A 23,599-nucleotide genomic window follows, 5' to 3' on the forward strand; every position below is an offset into this window, starting at 1 on the left:
AAAGACAAACACTCCTTTTTAAAAGTGATTTTATTGAAGTAACGGTGGTTAACAACACTGTATATGATTTGGGGGTACAGGTTCACACCCCTTCAGAAGTATGTCACCACAGCCCACCCACCACCAAAGCCCCCCCTCGGAGTCCCTCGCCCTTATGCTCCCCATATACCCCTGGCCTGTCCTGCCCTCCAGTGGCCTCAATCCACAGTCAGACTTCTAGCGTTTGTTTTGGTTTAGTTTAGTCTATTCCTTGGCTTTGTTTCTGCATATCCCACACGGGAGTGAGATCATCTGGTATTTTAAGATTCATATTCTTGATGAACGCTAGTGACCGGAGAAGCTGCTCAATGAAGTGCTCATGTGCCCACATGTTGGTTCTATCCTAAATCCCACCAGCTGATTCAAGAGCATCTTCCCGCAGAGCCACCTGCCCGCCACCGATGGCTGTTCCTTAAGCCACAGCAGCATATGGGGGTGGGGGGAGGGCACTGTGCTAAAGGGCACAGTGTTGTGAAGGCCACTGAGTCACAGGTGCTTGCATGAGCCCCTACCAGTTATTGATCATGTTACGCATTTCAAATCAATGCTTCATTAAAACAACAAAACTTTTTGACTGTTTTTACTAGATGGATTAAAGATCACTCTAGTCCAGTCCCCTCCTTGTATAAACGAGGAAGCTGAGGCTGGGAGATGGGAAGCCAAAGGCATGGGTTGCTTGTTTGGTAAGAGGCACGCAAGACTCAGACCCCAAGGCTTCCAAGTCTGGCCCACCTTGCAGCTCTACCTCAAAAAGTATTTTAAAAAAAAGTGAATGGAAATCAGACTTAAAATGGAGCTGTGTGACCCGCCCTTCACTCCAGCTGATTTCCATTTGCTTCTTCACAAGCACCAAGTGCTTTCCCACCTCAAACTATGCACACCTGCTCTCTCCTCCGCAGGGGCCCTTCCTGTGAGTTTGCTCCGGCCTGACCCACACCCTTGGCTTCCTTCCTACGCATCCCTCTGGCCTCAGGGTCACAGATGGGTATATGGATGATGGATGGAAATAGAACTGAATACTGTAAGGTTTGGAAAATGTTTTAACCCAAATAAAATGGTTTTGAGGGCCATCCCGAAACAAGATAGAACCGTTTCATCACATTTCCAAAGGAACAGCATTAATACATGGGGGGGACTCCTGGGAAGTCTCTCGAGTCGAGTCAGACACATTGGCGAGGTGATGAGAAACAGGTGTCTTCAGGGCCCTCTTGGCAATTGCACCGCACTCGGGACTTAGAGGCCTTAAGGGAGGGGACAGTCATGGAGCTGAGTCAGGGAGGGGTAAGCCATGGCTTGGGAGGGGCACCCCACCAACCTCAAGGTGTGACAGTCAAATCTGGGGGAAATGCTGCACGGAGTAAGATGGACACCCACATGGCGAGCAGACTCTCCTGTCTCCCCGCTGCTCCCCTCAGCAGTGGGTCTCAGTCAGTCTGCCTGTTCTGCTCCCCACTTTGTCTCACCGCCCCCCAATCTATGGCCTGCACCCCAGCTCTTGTATGCATAAATAAATCTTAAAAAAAAAAAAAAAAGGGATGGACAACCCAGGCAGGCTCCGGATTACCCAGGCCGCAGGCCATGCCCATTGTTTTCATTCAGTTGTTTGCTGTGAGAGCCACCGGGCCAGACTCCAGGTGAGGGTGCGGCAGGTGGGGGCTGAGGGGCCGCCAGGTGGGGGCTGAGGGGCCGCCTGCGAGCGCACGGGCCGCCCCGAGGCTTCCGCAGAGAAACGCGGCCCCTGGTGGTGGAATTAGGAACAATTAGGAACAGCCCCACGTGGGGAGAGGCGTCCTGACCGTTCTCCGGCGTCCGAGGAGGCAGTGAGGCAGGGCGGGCCGTGCCCCAGACACGACAGACAGACGTGACTACACAGGTGAGTGGAGGAAGGCGCGCTGTAGCCGCTGTCATCTAACCGGCGCGCCCTAAAGTTGCACCAGCGGGCAGGGTCTGGGCCCACCCCAGGGCGGGGCCCGGGTCTGTGACTTAGGAGCCGCTGGGGTGATGCTCTCCCCCCAGGGGCCGCCTCCTCTCTAGAGAACACAGGTCCCCGCGACAGTGTCCCCAGGGGTTAAATTCCTCTCCAGGGGCCTCCCTGGTGGGAGGTTAAGCACCGCACTAAGAAGCAAGCCGCAGCCTCTGCAGCATGAGTTCGATCCCCGGCCAGGGAGCTACCCACATGGCGCAGCAGACCTCTCCTGACTCGCCCGCTGCTCCTCTCAGTAGTGTATTTCGTCAGTCTGCCTGTTCTGCCCCCCACTCTGTTTCTGGTGAATCCTCTCACCCATGCACCTCTGACCTGTGCCCCAGCTCTTGTGTGCATAAATAAATACATCTTTAAAAATAAATAAATAAATTCCTCCCCAGACACACACTAGGGACCACTTTGCTTTTGCATGTTCAGACTCTAGGACTCCGCTACCCCAGCTTTGAGGTGATCTACACACACACACACACATACACACAACACACACACACACACGCAGCGCCCCCAGAAGCGTCCTGTGAAGGCTCAGCCCTGCCCCGGCCCCATCCAGGACCCTCTCAGAAGCGGGCCCACGTTTCAGGGGTCACAGGAGGGGCCTCATGGATGCCAGGGAGGTAGAAGCCGGGGTTTTCTCCCACGGTGCCCGGGACACTGCCGCGAGCCGCGGGCTTCCAGGTGCCCCTTGTGCGCACCTGCCGAAGCCGGCTCAGGATGCTCGGGCAGCTGCTCCCCCACGCCGACGGCAGCCTGGAGCCCGCGGAAAGGCCGGCCTCAGCTGGCTGCGCGGGAGCTCCACGCAGCCCCCCTCCATGCCAAGAATTCATTGAATTTGGTTAAGAAAAAATTTTGATAGGAAGTATTTTTAACTTGGTGTGGGAGGAGGAAGATGGAATAGATAAGACAGCAGAATGATCACAGGTGGGTAATTATACATGTAGATGAGTTCCGTTTGGTAATTTTCCCTTGGATTCCTATTTACACGGTTAAGATTTTATTCTAACCCCACACACCACTGCATTTTGGAGTAGTTTCTTTTTATTCTTGTATGTCAATTCTGAAATATTAAAAGGAGTTTCAAACACTGCCAGATAATTTTTTTCTGGGTTTGTTTTGGTTTTTGTTTTCAGATTTGTCCATTCACCATCCTAACTGTATGTAGTAGATAGGGGATTGAAACTTGCTCTCTTCAATTAACAAGGGCTAATTACCACCAGTCTACCAGGCCCCCCAATATGTTGGGCCCCAGGGGGAAAAAGCATCCTAGTCTTGCAGGATTCCCACAAAACTATAATGTGAAGTCAAAGTAATGAGGTGAGAAGAACATCTTGAAGTGACTTAGGAAAGATAAAGTGGAAGTAATTACTTCATTTATTTATTTTTTTCTTTATATATATTACATCATTGTTCATTTTTAAACAATGTTTGCTTCTCTCCCCACTCAGGTGTAGTCCCCATAGAATTTGCTTCACCAATTCACCCGTGTACCATCACCACGGTCCCCAGTGGATATTACTTTTGATGGAGAAATCAGGAAGGACATCCTGGAGGAAGTAGCACTCAAATAGAACCTCAAAGGACAGGTAAGACCTGTGTATATAGAAAAAGGGCAGATGTGAAATGCAGAGAATGTTCTGGTTGATTAAAAAAAAAAATCAGCGTGCCAGATAGGAAAAGTGGGGGGTGGCCCTGGAGAGCCCTGTGTGCTATATTCTGTGTGCCATGGGATAATGACAAACATGGAGTCCTTTGACAACAGTGTGGTCCTCGTGTCAGGGGTTAGGTCAACATGAAGACCAACTGAACAATTCAGGCAAGAGGTAAAGTCTAAGAGGGAAAAGGAAAAAGAGGCTGTGAGCTCACAGGAAAAACATATTTACCTCTGCTCTGGGTTTCTGGTGCAGAATTCCTACACTTGGTGATACCTGCATGTCAGGAGTGTCTTTGTGCTAATGAGGTGACTCAGGTGGGCTTCTGGATGAGGACTAGTCATCAGAAAGAACGAGCCTTGCTAAGAAGCGTGGGATTGTCACGCTTCTCCAGAGAGGCCAGAGGGGCTGGAAGGAAGCTAATGTCTGGTCACACCCATGAGGAGGCCCCCATAAATTCCCAGTAGCACAGTTGTTTGGGGAGAGCTTCCAGGTGGGTAAACACATCCACACCCCATGAGGGTGACGCACCCCAACTTCACAGGGACAGAAGCTCCAGCACTTGAGACTCTCCCAGAACTCGACTGGGTACCCTTCATCTGTCTCCTTCCTCATAGTCTTTTTTTTTTTTTTTTTAATAGAGGCATGTTTAATTTATTTATTTATTTGTTTGTTTGTTTGCTTATACATGCACTGGGTACAGTCAGAAGCGTGGGAGGGTGAGAGAATTCACCAGAGCCAGAGCAGGCAGAAGTACACTGCTGAGGGGAGCAGCGGGTGGCAGGAGAGGTCTGCGCGCCATGTGGGACCCTCCTCTGGTGGCCGGGGAGCAGCTGGGGATCGAACTGGTGCCGCAGAGGCCACAGGCAGCTTCGCAACCCAGCGCTCAACCGCTGCGCCACCGGGGAGGCCCTCCTTCCTCATAGTCTTTTATAATAAACTGGTGGGCACATTCCTGAGTCAGCTGCTCTAGCAAATTTATGCAACCCAAGGCAGTCAGGCATAGGGTGAACATGGGAACCCCAGGAGAAGCACTGTCTGTTGGTCAGCAGCACCGGTGACAACCTAAACTTGCCACCAGGTTCGAAAGTGAATGGGGTAGGCGTGGGGACAGTCATGTTGGACTGAGCCCATAACTGGGGTCTGACGTTCTCTCCAGGCAATGTGTTGACTTGAGTTAGTGCAGGCGCCCCAACTGGTGTCTCAGAGTTGTTTGGTTGTGGGGGAAACCTCCCGACTTTTGACCAGAGTATCACAGAGAAATGAGAATAAAGGAGACGCGCCAGGAAAAAACACACAGGTGGAAGACTTGGGTTTCCCTACACACAGGAGGAGCAGCACTTTCCCTTCATATCGGGAGGGAGGAAGTGGACTTGTCGGCTGGGAAATTTATGAACATGACAAGATTTTGCTCAACAGAACCCACATCCCCCAGTCTTTGTGATCATCTAGGGAGGTCATTCCAATATCAGTTTCTACACTTTCTCCATGAAGAACTAGGGAGAGCCCTTTACAGGGGTGGCTGAAGGAACAATCTAGGGGTAGATCTGTCCAAGGCCTCTGATGGGTCCATTTCTGCTTCAGGATGCTCCTCCTAACTCAGACAGGGAGTCTCACCAGAAGCACCGGGTCTTGCTTTTTAGTCCTGAGAAATAGAAACAAGAACTTGTTCCTCAAGACATAGACTTCAGTATCTGGATCTACAGGCAATTGGATAAAAAATATCTACAGGCAACTGGATAAAAAATACCAGCCTTCTGATGAGACTGTGCAAAGCCAGCAAGACCAGGCCACCAGGCTTCATGGCAACAGGCGATCCCAGGAGAAGCTTGCCTGGAGCAGGGAAGGCACTGCCCCCTCTGCAAACACCACAGAACAGGGTGCAGGGGAGACTAAGCAGTTCTCTCTTAGCATTGCAAGGCCACTCCAAGTAACATCAGGCCAAGATGTGGACTGTGACTTACGACACAAGATTGCTCTTTGGATTTACTATCAGATGCTTCAGTGGAGACATTAACAAGGTGCCTGAGCAGTTCCCACCTGCACCAGGTTTGGTTATTAACAGTCACGTGGGACTGAGCCCATAACTGTGGTACTCTACCCAGAAACTCAGCTCTGGGCTTCACTGAGGGAAGGTTATGTCAGGCCCAAGCTAGAAGCCACCATTAAGGCATGGAGCTGTTTGTCTCTTGATCCACAATAGAGAATTCTTTGGACACCACACATTAGAAATTACTTTCCAATGGTGAAATGAAGAGGCTTTAAGATGAGCACATTGTCTGGACATCCTGCCCATGTGAACTGGGCAGGATCGAGGGAGGCAAAGCTCCTGCCTCCGTGCAGGGTCCTCACACCTACTGTTGGAGGAACTGTTATCTGTGCGACTAGAAAGTGAGTGTGGCCAAAATATTCTGTTTTGAAGGACCTTTCACCGGGGGGGGGGTGGGGGGGGTGGGGGGGGGCACTGAAGTCCCTAGAGGATAGTACTGGGACCCTAACCCAGTACTGGGACAGGACACAAGCCTGTCCCAGCAGCTGCCTCATGGCCAGCCCGTGTTACTACTGTTATTACCAGCTTTCATGCCACCATTCCACCGGAAGGGGGTCTGAGAAAGGAGACCAAGGAGGCTTACTAATTTTTAATTATTAGAGGCTGCTACAATCTATCAAAAAGAACTCAGTGATTGTGAAAGATCAAATCAGTCAAATTTAGGACCTTCTGCTGTGATCTTAAGTATTCCCAGAACTAATTAGGGAATTTTGAGCAGAAATTGGGGGTTACTCATAGACCGTTGGAACTGTTATGTGACCTCATGTGGACCCACATCAGAAAGGGGCCTGGGAAATCTGGGGTTTCCTCTACATTCCTAAGCAGCTTGCCACAGTGCATGTCTGGGAAATATGTACAATTCATGGCATCAAGGTTCTGAGCTCAGTTAAGCACCACAATTCTGTTTCATAAAAATCAATCTTAAAGCATTTTGTTTTCATCTTTATTCTCTTCCTGATTATAAAAAATAATCTTATAGAATAGTGAAAAACAGAAAATTTCCCCAGAATTCCACCCTCAGTGATTACTACCCTGTAAGTTAAATCTTCCAAATGTTTTTAGGTATCCAGTAGTAAATAAACAGGATCAACTGGAATTCTCCAATCATATAAACTATTCTGCTCTTGTGCAAGTTTTCACATAGTTCTGATTAATAATTCAACTGAGTGGTTTCCCCGGAGCTTTATGCATTAGGTTTCAGAAAAGATTCAACCACACAGTAGCTGGTAAAACCTCTAAATTTTCTCACCATTCACTATTAAATATTGCCCAAAGTATTATAGGCGAAAAGTTTAAAAAATAGGAAATAAAGAATAATGAATTTGATATGGGAGAGAAAACAGTCCAGAAAACCTCATTCTTGCATCAAAATAAAAACCTCTACATTGCAATTCCACCAAGTATCAGAAAATGACTCTGAAATTTGAATTTGGTCAACAGTCATCTCTAGGTCATCAAACAGAGCCGTAAAAGTAATTCTACATTCTTTTTCTTGGACCAATGTGAGAGAATACAATGTATGTGGCCATCTAGAATGTCTTCAGTTCTAAGTGAAGTGAAATGATAACAAGAACTAGCAGAGATGAAAGAATTTTCCACTGGCTGGGGAGTTCAGGATGGGGAACTTGGCACAGATATTCAGCTTTTGCAAGTGGAGGAAGTGAAGGAAAATTTCGACTCAATCTCCCACAGCTTCGTCTGTAATGCCTTCAGAACATCTTCCATCTATTGAAGAAATATTTTTAAACATACAATTATGATTAAAATCACACAGGATTAAAACATATAGTAAGTACTGCTACAATTTCTGAACACTGTACACTATACATATTCAATGTTTTATGAAATAGAGGCATCAACTAAATTTCACTTAAAAATAGACATAATTCTATTAACAGCAGTTCTCAACCTCTGATCTGTAGCTCTTTTATGCGCTCGTCACTTTCTTGCCTCACTGGCCATAAGATGCCAAAATTCAAAAAATAAGGCAGCTTCTACCATGAGGATTGAATCAAATGAAATACTGAATGCAGTAAAAGATACATTTTTAGGTTAATAGTTTTAGAACATATACTGTTTTGATTCTGGCATGAAATGTCTTCCTTGTTGGTTTTTTGATAAAACTTTAGCTGAAGCTGTAATTCGTTTCCCCAAAAAATGACTTTACTAACAAGTGAAATGAAATCAGCACTCTCTACTGAGAAGGTTCTAAGATTAAAACAGATGTCATTATGAGGATTATCTGTGGAGGAGCACTTGTCCACCGACACGGAGCTGCTCATATAGAGATATAAAAAGTACAGAACAAAATTACCTGTTTTAGAGATTTTTCTATTTCAACTCTGCTTTCAAGATTAAAAAGCTCTTTCTCTTCTGACACAATTTGCTTTTCAGAAGACCCTAAAATATAACTGAAGTACAGCAAAGCACAAAGTTAAAACGTGAAAAGGGAACAGATATTAAATGCCTGTTGATAATACTAAATCTTATTATAGGTTAGTGCCAAGTAAACATGAAAAAACAACTTTTTTTGTTAATGGCAACTTACATAAAATCATGTTTTTTTTCCATAACAGCTTTATCCAGATGTTCCTGTACATTTCCCAATATTATATTTCATTATTGCTCTTTAATAACCTGGATGGCAAAACATTAATACTTATAGTTCAAAGTTCTATTTTAAAGTTTAAGAATCCAAAGGGAGCCACTGCTTTTTTGGTTTTTTTGGCTGTAAATTCCAGGAACCTGTGTACCTTTGAATTTGACTTTTAGTAAATAATCACCTGTAGCGCAGCTCCTGCCAACCCAGATCTGGGCAACTTCAACAGTTACCTTCCCGTTAGTCTCTGCTGGACTTTCTGGGGTTATGAGATGCTGTGGCTTAAAAAATTCTGAAGAGCAGAAAAATTGGCCTGGGAGCAGGAGGAAAACAAGCCCAGCATTTGTAGCCAAATAAAAGGAAAAGGTGCTATTATTTCTCAAAAGAAAGCTCAATTTATTTGCATTTCTTTAGAAATCTTTCATCACATGTAGCAACTTCATTATGTCACTTCTTTTGCCAGATAAAAAGTCTTCTCTTGAAAACCCTATTGATTTTATTTCTGAGAAATGGCTAGGGACAAACATTTGCAAAGGCAATTAACACCTTGTTTATAAAAAAGAACCATGCGATGAGGTGGAAACGTTAAATAACATTGAGTAATTTATAAAACCGTGCGTCCACACTGCGGAGGATATCCACTTGAAAAACACACCAGGTTCTTTGGCATCAAAATCCTGCCCCCAGAGGTAACTTTTACCCTAAATTCAACTGTTCAGGAAAAAGCAGTTTCAATATTATGATCTCCTGTGGCAAAATCTTCTGTTTTCTTTTATACAGATATATTACTTTTTAAAGTTTTATACCAGTCCAAGTGGATGAACATTTCACATCTTTCATACTTGTACTCTCCCATACCTAATTCTCGGGAGGCTAGGAGCACCTGTTCGGGTCTAGCTATTCTTTTCATGGAAAAAAAACAGAACAGATCTGGTATCTCTCTGGACGGGCCTACATGCTTTACAACAATGAACAATACGTCTTACATTATTCTTTTGTGTAAGAACTATAAAAAGTTCACAGACTTAAAAATGGTGAACTAAACCTAAGTTTCAAACAAGGTGGCAGAACTGCAGTTATTACAGAATAATTAGATGAGAAATTATAATTATTAAAAAAAAGAATACTGTTTAAATTTTTTAAGGAGAAAGTTGAAATTAATGGAGTGGCAAAATATCTCTAGTAATGAAAGTATAGGCATTCTTTTCTCCCTGAATTGTTCACCTTTCCTGATATATAAGGTTTCTCAGATTTCCTTGAAGTCTAGAGGATTACATCTCTTTCAGGGTAAGTGAAGATACATTGGTGCCAATTGATTTGTGTTTCCTTAAAAAGGCTGATGAATTGGGAGGCCATTAAGGGATCTGAAATTCTTTAACTTAATGCCTGTCATCAGTCCTTAATTTGCCTTATTTCTTAACACTTTTTAGAAATACAGGAAAGGGAAGGTATTTTCTTGCAGCTCTCAAAATAGTGGGTCATTCTTTACTAGATGCAAGGAAATATATAGTTAAGATTTATACCTAACTTAAAAAAATTTAAGTTTTTTAAATTCCCATTTCTTCATGACTTTCACAAGGATAAAAACTAGAGGAAAATATAAGGGACAAAATATATTGACCCATACAATTACTTTTAAAAACTTCTATTAAACTAGATTCAATTTTTATTTTATTTTTTTTTTAAGATTTATTTATTTATTTATACATTCAAGCACTGGGTACAGTCAGAAGCGCGGGAGGGTGAGAGAATTCACCAGAGCCAGAGTGGGGAGCAGAGCAGGCAGAAGGACCGAAGTACACTGCTGAGGGGAGCAGTGGGCGGCTGGAGAGGTCTGCGCGCCATGTGGTACCCTCCTCCAGTGGCCGGGGAGCAACCGGGGATCGAACCCAGCACTGCAGAAGCTGCGGGCAGCTTCGCAACCCAGCGCTCAACCGCTGCACCACCGGGGAGGCCCTAAACTAGATTCAATTTTTAAAAGCAAGATCTTCTTACTAGAAAAATTTTGCTCACAGTGCTTTCTCTTACAATTCAGATTGTCTTACTCTTCCAACACCAAACAAATCAGGTCAAATATTACTTGGAAATCTATTTTAAAAGTGTTGATTCTGCTCTGAAGTTTTCATATCAGTTTCTCTACACACAACTTTCTGGGAAATCAGTTGTAACGGTCATTCATATATCAAATTTACCTTTCGATGGCTTCAACACTGAGGCAGAACAAGTCCCTCTTGTAATCTAGACCTTTGGGGGTGCATCTGTATAGGAAGCCAAGGTTGAGTGAGCACCCAGCACAGTATAAAGTTTGCAGAATGCTGCAGGAGAGAACACCAGTGCTTAGACACAAGTAGCAACCTCATGACAAAACCACATTGTTAACTTCCAAAGACAAGTAAACATTCAAGTTGCAAAGTATGTTCTTCAGACCCTACTAAGTGCTGTGTATAAAGGAGGAAAAGACGATCGTCAGATGCTCTTATTAGAAAAGTAGCCCCTTGTCTCTAGGCCACTCTGATGGAAGCACCTAGTGACAAGAGTTATGTATGTGATGAGAGAGAGAATATACCTAAGTGCTGTTTTTCTAGAATGTAAATGCCTCCATCTGGTATTAAGAAAAGTCTAAAATCTGGAAATAAGACAAAAGGATTCCACAGGTCCTTTTAATGTTATACTGTCCAGCAAGCCCACCTGTGATCATTCACATTCCGGGGCAGAGGGCGGCACTTTCTCTACAATGATCTAGAGAATAAACATCCTAGGCCTGCAGGCCGTCCCTCTACCACCGCAGCACGGAGCAGCCGCAGACATGTAACTGGACAGACACTCTGTGTTCCTACAAAAATGTGTTCACAAACACAGGTGCCTGGTTCACTCTAGCAGAGGTAGCACTATTTGCTTACTTCTCAGATGTAGTTAAGATGACTGGGGTTCAGACACTCTAAAGATAGCTGATGGCCTGTAGAAAGAAGACTACTAAGTTACAGATGATTTTAGTCTGGAAGAGAGCGAACATCTCTTGCTACTAGGAAAGATGACCGCAAAAGCAGAGGGTTAGCTGTCCCATAGGGAGCTTCCCCGCTTAGCCAGCTGTGCCACGTGCTGGCTCCCTCCTTAAATCTTTGACATGTATTTGTGAGAGTTGCTTTTTTTAAAAGTTATACTTTGACACCAGCACTATTCTACCAACTATGGATATGTTACACGTAGTAATTCACAACTATTTTACTTAATAAATATCACTATTTCCCCAGTTAATTGTTTCTTCATTCCAGCTACTTCTCAATGCAAGCTCTACATTTGAAAACCCTGCCCACCCCATGGCAACATATTTAAATTCTTTAAATCTTAGAATTCACTGCCTCCCAAATGCCTTACAAATTGACCCAATTTCTCATGCCATAAATCAGTATCTACACTAAACTTACATTCCCAATACAAGCTAATTAAATCTGGTAATGATCATAATACACCACCAAAAATGGTTATTTCAAGAGCACTGCAATTCTTACGGTGAAGCACTTATAACAACTAAAGAGCCATTCCTACCATCAAGCAGAACGGAGGCACCAAGACTACTAGCATCACCGGTCACCACAGACACCTAGTTACCTGGAATCACTGCAGCAACATAAGGAACAAAGAACAAAGTGGCTCCCAGGCTGATAAATTATAAGCTCTCACTGATGACATGATCAACACTGTATGTTAAGCTTTCATGGGCTTTGATAAGCTTCTTTAAGCCTCAGGAAGGAACCCCAGCTCTATGACCAACGGACCAGGTGGATCTCCTTGCTACGCAGTCACTACAAAGTGGCTGTAGCCTATCACCAGGACCGTGAACAGACGCTTCAGATACGTGTCATCAGCCAAGAAAGGACACTTAGATAAACCTAAAATATAAAATACACTCATCAATGGGTAAGACCGTTTTATCCTAAATTACCAAAATCAAACTAAATACCACTAAAGAGCTCATCCATTCATACTTCTAGCGGGATCTTGGGAAGCCACGAAGAGACAGTAACAACTGTGCACTGTCTCTCTGCTTGCAGAGTTGCAGTGAAATTGGCCAGAATTCACCCTTACATAAAAACGAAAATATCAAACCCCAAGTAATTTCAGACAAGCAGTGAACCAGCTTGTAAGAACCTTAACAGATGACTCAGTGACTAGGGGACACAGCACTGCTCCCTTTCTAACATATTTCTAAACCCACGAGCGCCCTGGCTGGCCATCTGCAGAGTGGCTCTGGCAGCAGGGAGTAGGACAGACGCCCGTCAGAAAACTCCTGTGCATCCTAAAGCAATATGGCATTTCCGAAAGCATGGAGCATATGCCCCTGGTGAAATTCAAGATGATATGAGGCATAAATGGTGGGTTCAAGTGAGACGAGCAGAAGTAACACTGACTCAGGAAGGGAGAATCAATCTGTCAGTCCTAACAATAAAATGAAGATGGGTTCAGTCTTCAGGGGACTGGAGGGACTTTCAGGGGTATCTAACAGCTACAAGTCTGTTAACAGTGAGAACATACACCGCAGACCCAGAAGCACCTAGGCAATAGCAACTGAGCTAGAACTTAATAACAGGTCTTCATGGTGATTATAATTGTAATTATTGTCCCTATTACTCTCTAGTGAAGGCAAGTGACAGGCTGACGGCAGTAACATAGATTCCTTTTAAAATAATTTAAGTAAAAATCCTGAGTCAATTTAATGAAAAATATTAAGCCATGATAGCACACTGGTACAGGGACATGACAAAAACAATGACAAGGGCTGCTGGAGACCCGTGCTGGTTGTTCAATGACAAAAACAAGGTGACATCAGTATGATTAGAGTTGAAATGCAAAGAACAAGTGACAGGGCACAAGGAGAGACACAAGTGTCACCCTAGCTCTTAATAGTGAGCCCCCTCTTCTCTCCAGGACTTACTTTCCTCATCTACAAAGTGAGAAATTATTTAAGGCTGGGTTTTCCAAAGTTTTAGTCACTTGAATGCCTGTATAACAATTTTCGGACAGCTACATACTACCTGTACTATCAGGAATTTAACTCTCCTTAAATAGAGTACTTTTTATATTTGAAATACATTTTATTTGAAAAAATCAAAAGAGGACATTCTAGCAATTCTAAGAAAAATGAAAACCCAATACTTTAAAATATCCATTAATGCATGTAACTACTAATTTCCATTTGTTCATGGAGGACCGTAAGTTACTTCATGTACATCAGTAAAACACACTTCAGGCAACAATTATGACAAAGCAGAGCTTCCCATGCAGTTTTCTGAGGATGCCACTTGCACGCAGTGGCTGGGATGCAGATGTCAGCGCTTCCACCCTGGGGTGGCAGCAGGGTCTGGGCTGCTGGAGACCCGTGCTGGTTGTTCTAGCCATGCGCAGCCTGTCGTCTACCTCAGCAGCTGCATGTATGTGTGGTCCCAGCATCTTCTGTGGGTGCCAGGACATGATAGATGTGGGTAGTGTTGGGCTAGGTACACTTTGACTCTGAGATTTTCTGATGCAGACATTTTCTTTTTCAATTTTTATTTTGGATGTTCTTCAGCAGCAAGCCCAAAGACCCAAAGGGACTGTCAGAATATGCAACAGAAATTTAGCAACTGTCCCATTGCAGTCTCTAAAGGAGACCATCAGTATGCAAGAACTGGCACGTTAAAATGACTGACCTTATACTGAGCACCCACCATGGAAGAGTCTTATCCCAAGTAATCTTATTGCTAGTAATGCTTCTCAGGATTTTTATTTGAAAAATAAACATCTTCACTGGCATACATATTCACATACACATAACCTTACTCACCAACCATTTTCATTTTTACGTTTGGATAGGATCTGTTCCTTATCCACAGAAACATTACAGGAAACACCTAAAAAGAAGTTACAATAATTGATTAACATGGTCTGTTATAATGCACATGCAGACATTTAAAGAACTTCTAATTCAACCTTTATCTTAGAACTCAGAAGGCCAGAAAAAACGACACTCACAAAGGTGGTTCAAAATTACACCTTACAGGGCTCTTTCTAGAAAAAGATGATAGCGCAAAATGTTCACTCCAGCTCCAAAAATGGATTCTTACCTGGATGACTGCACTAACTCCAAACCAACCTCCCTACTTCCATGCTTCCTCTCAATGTTTTGTCAAAAAAAAAAAAACTAGGTCAGATCACTCCCCTGTGTAAACATCTCACTCACTGGATAGATCGTGATTCTGAGAACAACCTACAAGTCCCTGAATTTTGGGCCCCTTGCTTATCCCCTAAGCCATATCTTTATTCTCTTCCTCAGCCCTATTAGCCTTAGGACCTTTGCACCAGCTGTTCCCTGTGCCTGAAAACACAGACAGACCCAGAACTGCAGATGCAGCCAACCTGCCACTCAAGTATGGAGACAGCAGAAAGACAGTTTCAAGCAAACTTGGTTTTTTGGGGAATGGGGAACCACAATTAACCAAAGAACAATTCAGGAGTGAGAAAATTATTAATATAAAAGGACTGATGAATAGGAGTCTTGAAACTGAGAAATGAATTCATATTAAATGTCATAGAAACCAGACACATGGGCCTTGGGGAGCTCGCTCTCTCGCTCGCCTCCTGGCTTTACGGATCTTGGCTCACGGCCAGCTCTCAGAGTGCCTTTTGGGATTCCAGATTGGCAGATCAGGTAGGACGCATTTAAAGCTTTGTCTCCCACTTTTCTCCCTGAGCTGTACATTTCCTCATTTCCCCTTCCCTTGTAAATAAACCTTTTATTAACCTTTCGTGTGTGCCTGCAGTAGAGCATTGATAAGTCCTTTTAAGCGCGTGGGTGAGGACCCACAGTCAGGCAACTTGTTTTGTATCGGGGCTGCCCTATAACATTAATATCAAATGTATTTTTTTTCTTTTAAAAAGCTGTTAAATGAAATGAGATTAAACTCATCTACAAAAAGAAAAATTTCTCCTACTGTATCAAAAAAATCTGTATTAAATAACGCCTGGGGTTGTCAAGTCACAAACTTGCAGTTATAAAATAAGCAAGTCCTGTGGATGTAACTACAGCATGGAGGCTAGTTAATAATACTGTGTTGTACATGTGAATGCTGCTGAGAGTAAATCTTACATTTTCATCACAAGAAAGTAAAACGTGTGACTGCATGTGGTTAACTAGATGTGACAGGTGTTAACTAGACTTACTCTGCCCATTCCACAACATATACAAACACTGGCTGATTACCTTGTACTTCTGAAAGTGGTAAAATGTAATATGCCAATTACATCTCAGTTTTGAAAAACTTAACCCAAATACATGCTGTTCTAATGGTGGCAAACTGGAAACCACCTGGAGCTGTAGCAAGACACAGACTGGGAGGATTAACAGCATTTCCATTGGAGAAATCACTCCAGCATCACTTACTACATATTCTGAGCAAACTACTCCAAGTAGGTATTACCTGTTTTACAGGTAACTGAGGCACTGAGAGGCTAAGATGCTTGCCCATGGAGACAGGTCTAGTAAGTGGCAGGCCAGATTCAACCCCAAGTAGCTACGAAAAATGTTAACTATATCTATATAAACTAATGAGGAAAAATATTCAGAATATACGTGCAGGATAAAAAAGGTAAGAATGCTTAACAGTATCAATAATATAACCTCATGGGTGTTTTTAAAGTTACATGTTTAAACACACTCATACATGCTTGAAGCATGTCTGGAACTAACCAGTACAGGGTATGAACTCTGGGGTATGAGCATGTGGGTCACTACACCATTCTGCACTATTTGATGCAAAGGATTAATTAATACGAACAAATTACTATGGGAGCTGTATGAACTCAGCAATGATCGTTAATGAACTGATGCATCGTTACGGAACACAGCAGGTCCCCAAAAGCTCCAGGAAACCCGGTAGACATTGGTTTATTCCTTTCTTCTTGGGATTCATCCCAAGGAGAACATCCTATAAACATCGATACACTGGTAGTGAATTTCTGCCATCCTGATACTTATTCTCTCAACTCTGTAGTAACACCTCACCCTGTCAAGTCATCTGCTGATAACTACCAAGATTTGAGAAATCTATCTTGGCATCTCCTTGCAAGAAGCAGGCAGCTGAAAAGCTTGATTTTCTAAATAAACTATTACCACTATTACCAGCTGACAGTATGCTAATTCGGGGAGGGGGGGAGTGATAGAGTGGCTGCACCCCAAAAGTCTACAACCTAGTTGGTCATTTTTTCTGGGTACTGCTCACGACGAGGCTGATACGTGAGCCCAAAGTGCAGGGGCGACCGCCCCCTTTCCTGGCACAGCTCACCCTTTCAGAATGGGCCACCTCGAAAGACCCCGGGCACCCCGCCTCCTGCCGGGCCCCCCAGTACAGCGCGCCTGGGAAGAAGGCGCCCCCCCACCCCGACCCCGAGCCCGGAAACTGACAGCGCAGCAGGATGCAGTTGGTGTCCTCCTGGCTCATCACCCAGCTCAGCGAGTCGCCCAGCGGCCGCCGGCAGCCGGAGCACAGGAACACCAGAGGCATCTCCTCCGGCGCCGGCCGCGCCCCCGGGCGCCCCGAACCCTCGGCGCCCGCCACCGACGCGTCCCCGCTCGCGGAGCTCCACGTGCTCGCCCACTTCTGCAGCAGCTGGTGGCGGCTCGAGTCTTCCGAGAGCCGCTTGCCCAACAGTGAGGAGTCGCTCCACTTGTCCCTGTCGCCACACGCGCAGTCGCTGCAGGCGCAGTTCTGGCAACAATCCTGTGACCAAGCCCCCGCCATTATTTACAAGTCACCCGCGCCGCGGAGCGTCACGGGAAAAGCGCCCCTGCGCATGCGCAGGGCGGGGCGGAGGCCAAGAGGAAGTGTAGCGAAGGGGCGGGGCCTGGGAGGCGGGGCGGTCGGCCGCATGTTAGTGCGCATGCTCGCCGTCGGCGCGACTGCGTTCGGTGGTCCCTGCGCCTGCGTCAGGCGTTCCGTGCCGGGAAAGGTGAGGCTGCTGGGCAGGTGGCGACCGTCTGCCCGTGAAGTGTGAGCAGCCCCGCCCCTGGAAGGGGTGACGGCTTTGAGGAAATTACAGACCCCACACTTTGTTAAAACCCCGTTTCCGGGCCTCCCTGGTGGCGCAGGCGGTTGAGCGCAGCGCTGTGAAGGTGTCCGCAGCCTCTGCAGCGCGGGTTCGATCCTCGGTCGGCCAGGGAGCTACCCACATGGCGCGGCAGACCGCTCCTGGCTCGCCCGCTGCTCCCCTCAGCAGTGTATTTCAGTCAGTCTGCCTGTTCTGTTACCCAGTCTGCCTCTGGTGAATCCTCTCACCCACCCGCAAATCTGGCCTGTACCCCAGTTCTTGCATAAATAAATAAATTAAAAAAAAAAAAACTTTTCCAAGGCCTCAACGGAGGTTCTGAAGCGAATAACAACCCCCTACCCCAAAGGCGTTGAGGTACACGCCTGCTTTATGATGCCTTGTCCATCCTCGAGATGCTGGGCCCCTCACAGACTTTAGCGAGTCTGAGAATCACTTGGAAGCTGGTGACAACACCGATGATTGGGCCCCACCTTCACAGATCTGGCTCAGTGGGTGGAAGTGGGGCCAAGCGTTTGATTTCGAGTTCCACACTGCTCTGGTTTGTCTGCCTGTTACCCTCAAGGTGCAGAATGTAGGAGTTTGTGGGTGCTGCCTTGTTACTCGTTCCTTTTGTGTACTGCCATGGCCGGAACAGGAGCTGGGGAAGGGCCCCCGAACTCTCAGGATAGTGCAAGAAAAAGCCAGCCAAGAGGGGGTGGGCAACAGTTTGGAAAACTTGCAGTGTCGGGTCTGGGATCCATTCACCCCTTGCCTGAGTGAGCACCCCTCCTGGGTTTTTAGGACAAATTTCTTTGGCTGCCCCATAAAGCTAGCCTGTCTTTAAAGAACCACAGATCAAAACTGGAGGGGTATGGATCAGCTACGCCAGGTCAACCTAACAGTGTATTCGGGAAGAAAGACCCAAAAGACTTGGCTCTTCCCTAATCACTCCCGGCTTTGGGCAGATAAACTGTTCACCTGAAATTTACATCCAATTTTAGTGACTCTGGACACTAGCCAACAACAAAGGCTTAGGAGTTAGAAGTCTTGGGTTAGCCTACACTTTGATGTGCTAGTAACGGTGTAGAAACTGGAAGAGCTCTTGCCCTTCCCTGGGTTTGTTTCTTCATGGATTAAGTAGGTCCATTATGTAATATGTGTGAAAATACTTCCGTGTACTGTGCCCTTGTTCATCGGCCTCCAACAAGAAGAACATGCTTCAAATAGTACAGGTTTTTATTTCACCCACAGAGTTGCCTTCCCTCCCCTGGTTTCTTTCGTGACTTCCCTGAACTGCTATTTTCAAGCCCACTATCAACGTGGGTTGATTCAACCCACATCTATTTTTTTAAGGGAAGAGTACCTTGAAATTCAAAGGGATTCTCTCTTTGCCTCAGACTTTGGGTGCCTATTGGAAACAATTAAATTCTTTGGTGGGATATCCCAAAAAAGAAGGAATACAGGCAGGGCTGCCTAACACTTTCGGCTGTTCCAGGTCTTACACTTTGATGGACGCCTGCCATTAATCGTCATCATCATCCAACTGAGTTGCTACAAAGATAAATGTATAAATCTATATTAAGACATTTTCTTTGACTTGAAAGTTTTTGTCCTCTTGATTTTTAAAAGAAATTTTTAATTTTTTTTCATGAAGCCCTAAAAATACCAGGGGCTTCAGACCCTGTGTTTCCTGTGCCTAATAGAAAAATCATCTCTAATGCAAAGTGAACTCCTCTTAGTTACAAATATATTTGTATGATGAATGTAAAATATTTCGTTATCTACCAAGTCATATTTTGTGTGGGGACAAAACAAGATGACCTTGGGCTGTGTAGTGATAGTAGCTTTGTGAGCAACCCTCCTCCCTAGTTATACAACCCCTGCTTATCTCTGCTGCTGCTACCACCACCAATTCCAGGAACAGTTCCCCAGAAGTATAACCCAATCAGGATGACACATCTTTCACATCACTGATACAAGATGGCATCTGCATCCTGGACTAGGATGTTGCACTGGAGACAGGGATCAACTTGGGCTAACAACTTGACCTAAGATCTCGAATTTGTTCAGTGAGGGTAAATATCAAGGTTCTCATTCAGTGTTTGAGGGAAGAGATGTTCTCTTTGTTCCCTTGACATGAACAGGGAAGCACATACTTGGTTTGCTTCAGGCAGCCATCTTGTGTTAATGTGGGGAAGGGCAGAACTAAGAGAGAGAATCATGAAGAATTAGTATCCAAACTCTGGACTCTCACTTATGTGCGCCCACAAATTATGGTGGAAGCCAATTTGAACAGTTTGTTTTCACTAGCAATTAATAACATATGTAGCCATCTGTTACCATCAGTTAAAATTGAGGTTTTGATTGAGACTCCAAGATGAGGTAAAAATGGTGGAGTGTTCCATATCTACGGTTCCCCTGAATTCAACCAACCACAGACTGAAAATATGTACTATGTGTTAGACTCAAGATGGTTGCATCCGTAATGCACATACACAGACCTTTTCTTGTCATCATTTTACAGTCTGTTCACACAAGTCATGGTGGAGAGTGAATCAGAAGAGGCAAACAGAAAGAAGCTTACACAGAAGCAAGTGGAAGATTATCTTTGTCCAGAAGCAAGTGGAAGATTATCCTCAGCAAGTAAGTTTCAAGGGTATAGTAAGAAGCAAAATAGAGTTCCATTTTGATTCCATCCTGCAGTCCTTCTTGTTCAACATGCTTGTTACACAGACCATCTAATTCCACTTTTTTTCACCAGCTTGATTCAAAAGATTTGGTAAACAATAAATAAATGCTAGGCTAATATAATATCTACAAGGAACAATAGCAGAAAAAAGTGATGTAGTAAACTATAACAAGGGGAGAGATGGAACAGAAAAAAGGGGAGAAGAAACTAATGAGACCTTGACTTATGCTGAAAGAAGTTACGGGTTTTTAAAGAAGCTCTGGCAATTGGGGGAAATCAGAAATAAATTGCTCTTGATTACCATCATGGACCAGATTTTAATAGCATGCACTTCCTTACCCTTACACATGAGAAAAACAATGAGGTGTGATTATAGGTTGCAAGAGTCAGTCAGCTGGCCCCGTTAGCATTTAAAAAGATGACTGCAGCTGCCTTTGAGACCATTTCTTCCTACTCTTAACCGGTAGAGATATCTTCAAGCCAAATGGCACCCACAGCTGCCTTCCCCACAAGCTGGCACCATGAGAATGCCATGATGGGCACTCAGCCCCCAGGACCTTCTGACCCAATTACAGCCTTCCTTAGGGGGATAAGAGGCACTGTGGGTAAGTGTGGTTAGATATTTATATCTGTGTTCCAGAGGTGAAACAATAACGTCAGGAATATGCTTTACCTTCTTAAAAATCCTCAGAGGCAGGATGTTCTTTAAATAGTTCTGTTTCCCTCTCCTAGTTGATGTGTGGAATCACGATTTTCCGGTCTTTAACAGAGGTATTTAATTCTCATGCAAGTTAAAAAAGAATAAGGAGAAGAACATGTGATTTTCAGCAAAATCATAATATAGTTGAGCTGGGAAAGACTCATAATGATGCTTAACACACACAGCTCATTCTACAAATAGAAGAGCTGAGATCCAGTTGGTTCAGAAGTCACGGATCTAGCTCGTGGCAGAGATCAGTGGCTATCTGTGTTCTAGCTCTAGCCCCTTGCCCTCTTCCTGGGGAAACTGCTCCGCTCCTCCCTGCCTCTCTCCAACAATGTGGCTGTGCTGGGGGTTTCCTATGTTGCAGGTCTTTGCCCCTCTCCTACCCCATCCTAAATATGGGTTGTACCCCAGCTCTGACAGATTGCCACCTTCTGATCCCAGGTGGCGGCTCCCCTGGGCAAGCAGGAGGCCCCACACAGGGTTGCAGGGGCGGGTTCACTCCTGGCTGAAGCTGGTGCCCTCTCCCTGGGCTTCTGGGTTCAGCATTCCTCCTCTTCAAGCCCTGTCTTCACTCTGTTGCGGTGGGCTCTGGGGTCTGCACAGTGGCCCCGCCTGGTAGCACCTCCAGCTGTTTTCGGTTGGGTCCATTCGCTGCTTGCATTTCAGGAATGATGGACATTCCCAGACCATTCTCACAGTGGGAAGTTAATTTGTATTTCCTTGAAAGGAGTGATGTTGAACATTTTTGCATACGTCTACAGGCTAAGGAGAAGGGCTTCTTCGAGAAGTGACTATTGAGCTCCTTCGCCCATAGTTTATTTGGGTCATTTGTTTCTTTGCTCTTGGGTTGTGTAAGTGCCATGTAAATTTTGGAGATGAAGCCCTTGCCAGACGCATGGTATCCAAATACATTTTCCCGTTTTGTTGCTTGCCTTTATGTTTTGTAATGGTTTCTTTTGAGGTACAAAAGATTTTTAAGTTTGTATTGATCTCACTTGATTATTACTTTTTTTAAAGATTTATTTATTTATTTATACAAGCACTGGGTACAGTCAAAAGCGTGGGAGGGTGAAGGAATTCACCAGAGCCAGAGCGGGGAGCAGAACAGGCAGACTGACGAAATACACTGCTGAGGGGAGCGGTGGTCGCAGCAGGAGAGGTCTGCGCACCATGTGGGACCCTCGCCCAGTGGCCGGGGATGGAACCAGTGCTGCAGAGGCTGCGGGCAGCTTCGCAACCCAGTGCTCAACCGCTGCGCCACCGGGGAGGCCCTCACTTGATTATTTTTCCTTTTGTTTCCTTCGCTGAGCTGCTGCAGCTAGGTTCCCAAATATACCTTTGTAGTGATAACGAACGCTGGGCTCAGTTTCCTTCAGCCAATAAAATGAAACAGTTTGAGAAGGAAAGTAGTTGATTTGTCGAAAAATGGAGGAGGGCAGCAGACTTGTGGCTGAAAGACTACCGTCCTGCTCTTTGGGGGAGGGTAGGGGTATGTATACAATGGGGTAAAAAAAAAAAAGGGGGGGTGGGTGAGTCTGTAAGGGGGAGATAAGGAAACGATGGCTTGTCCTCTTGATGCAGGCCTGGGGAGACCAGCATAGGTGAGCACCAGTCTACCATGTTAACCCCTTGGTGTTTAATTTCATATGTCCGCTTCTCTTCCAGCCTGGCAGAGGCTGCTGGGGTGAGGAGAATGAAATCTGGGGAGCAAAACCTTGGCACTAGTCCCACTCCCTGCTGCCAGGGACTCTGGCTGGCAGGTCCTAGCCCTCCATCTAGACATTCTGCAGGGTTCCACCCTCTTCCCCCTTCCATGGACATTTCCTGGGAGAGCCCTGGTGTGGGAGCCAGAAGACCTGAGTGACTGGCTCTGACACTGTATCTGGAAGGGTTACCAGGTTCCACTGATGTGGGTTTGGAGAGTTCTTTGGTTCAGAGAGTGGGCTCCTTGGATTACATCTAAGAAAAGTTCCATCAGAGCTCTCCCTTCAGCAGCATCCAGTGACTGTCCCCAGAAGAGTTTCCCCACCAGGCAGAGGTGTTTAGTTCTATCCAAAAGGGCAGGTTTATTTTAAAGAAAGAGAAGGGAAAGAAAGGCCGCTTGCAGAGACACAAGCAGGGAGGGCCGTGTTTGTTAAAAGAGACGGCTGCCTAGGCCCAGGTGGGCCGCTGCTGCTTTGCAGAAGAAGGTGGGTGAAGAGAAACACCTGCATGGGCACAGGCAGGCAGGGGAGCTGCCTCTTGCCAGGGCGGATTGCATAGACAGTCTGCTTTGCTTTGGGATGGGCTCATTCCCAGTGGGATTGGCAACTGCTGTGAACTTAATTATTGCTGAGGTTGGCACCTAGGGATCTTTTCTACATTTGGTTTGAGTGGGTAGATTTGAAAGGACCAGTGTTTTGTTTTGTTTTTTTAATGTCCCCCAGCCCCCATACCCCCACCTCTGGATACTTTAAGGACTGTGTTAAACATTTCTACCCCCCCCTTCCAGTTTCTGGTCTTGTGATGCCTCCTTCCCATATTTTCTACTCTTAGCCTCCATCACCATTACTGATCTTCATTTTTTCAGCTGTGAAACCAGGGTTCTGGACTAGGTGACATGATTCTCAAGGACACCTGTGAGTCTGAAGGTCTAATTCACTTGAGGATTTTCAAGTCTCTCTTTAGCTCGCTCGCTTAGTGAAAAAGTGTGCCTCTCCACAGCCAGCAGGTGGCAGCAAAGCCCTGTTCTGAAGGGACTGTTGGCCTGGGTGGGCTCTGCTCTCTAGGCTCCAAAGCTTGGAGTCCAGGACTGGTGGCTGGGTGTCCCTGCTGATGAAAATGATA

The 23,599-nt window shown here is 45.4% G+C and overlaps 1 protein-coding gene across 1 annotated transcript; it reads right to left on the reverse strand.

The window, feature by feature from the left end:
- Positions 1–7,357: 7,357 nt before the first annotated feature.
- On the reverse strand, positions 7,358–17,092 carry MIS18A (MIS18 kinetochore protein A; the record flags this gene model as incomplete). The annotated part of the gene is made up of 5 exons (XM_084231937.1): positions 7,358–7,444; positions 8,034–8,130; positions 10,511–10,633; positions 14,140–14,206; positions 16,756–17,092. The coding sequence occupies 5 exons, from the start codon at positions 17,090–17,092 to the stop codon at positions 7,358–7,360; spliced, it is 711 nt and encodes a 236-aa protein (XP_084088063.1).
- Positions 17,093–23,599: the final 6,507 nt, after the last annotated feature.

This window comes from Talpa europaea (genome assembly GCF_964194135.1).
Source record: "Talpa europaea genome assembly, chromosome: 4".
Taxonomy (NCBI): Eukaryota; Metazoa; Chordata; class Mammalia; order Eulipotyphla; family Talpidae; genus Talpa; species Talpa europaea.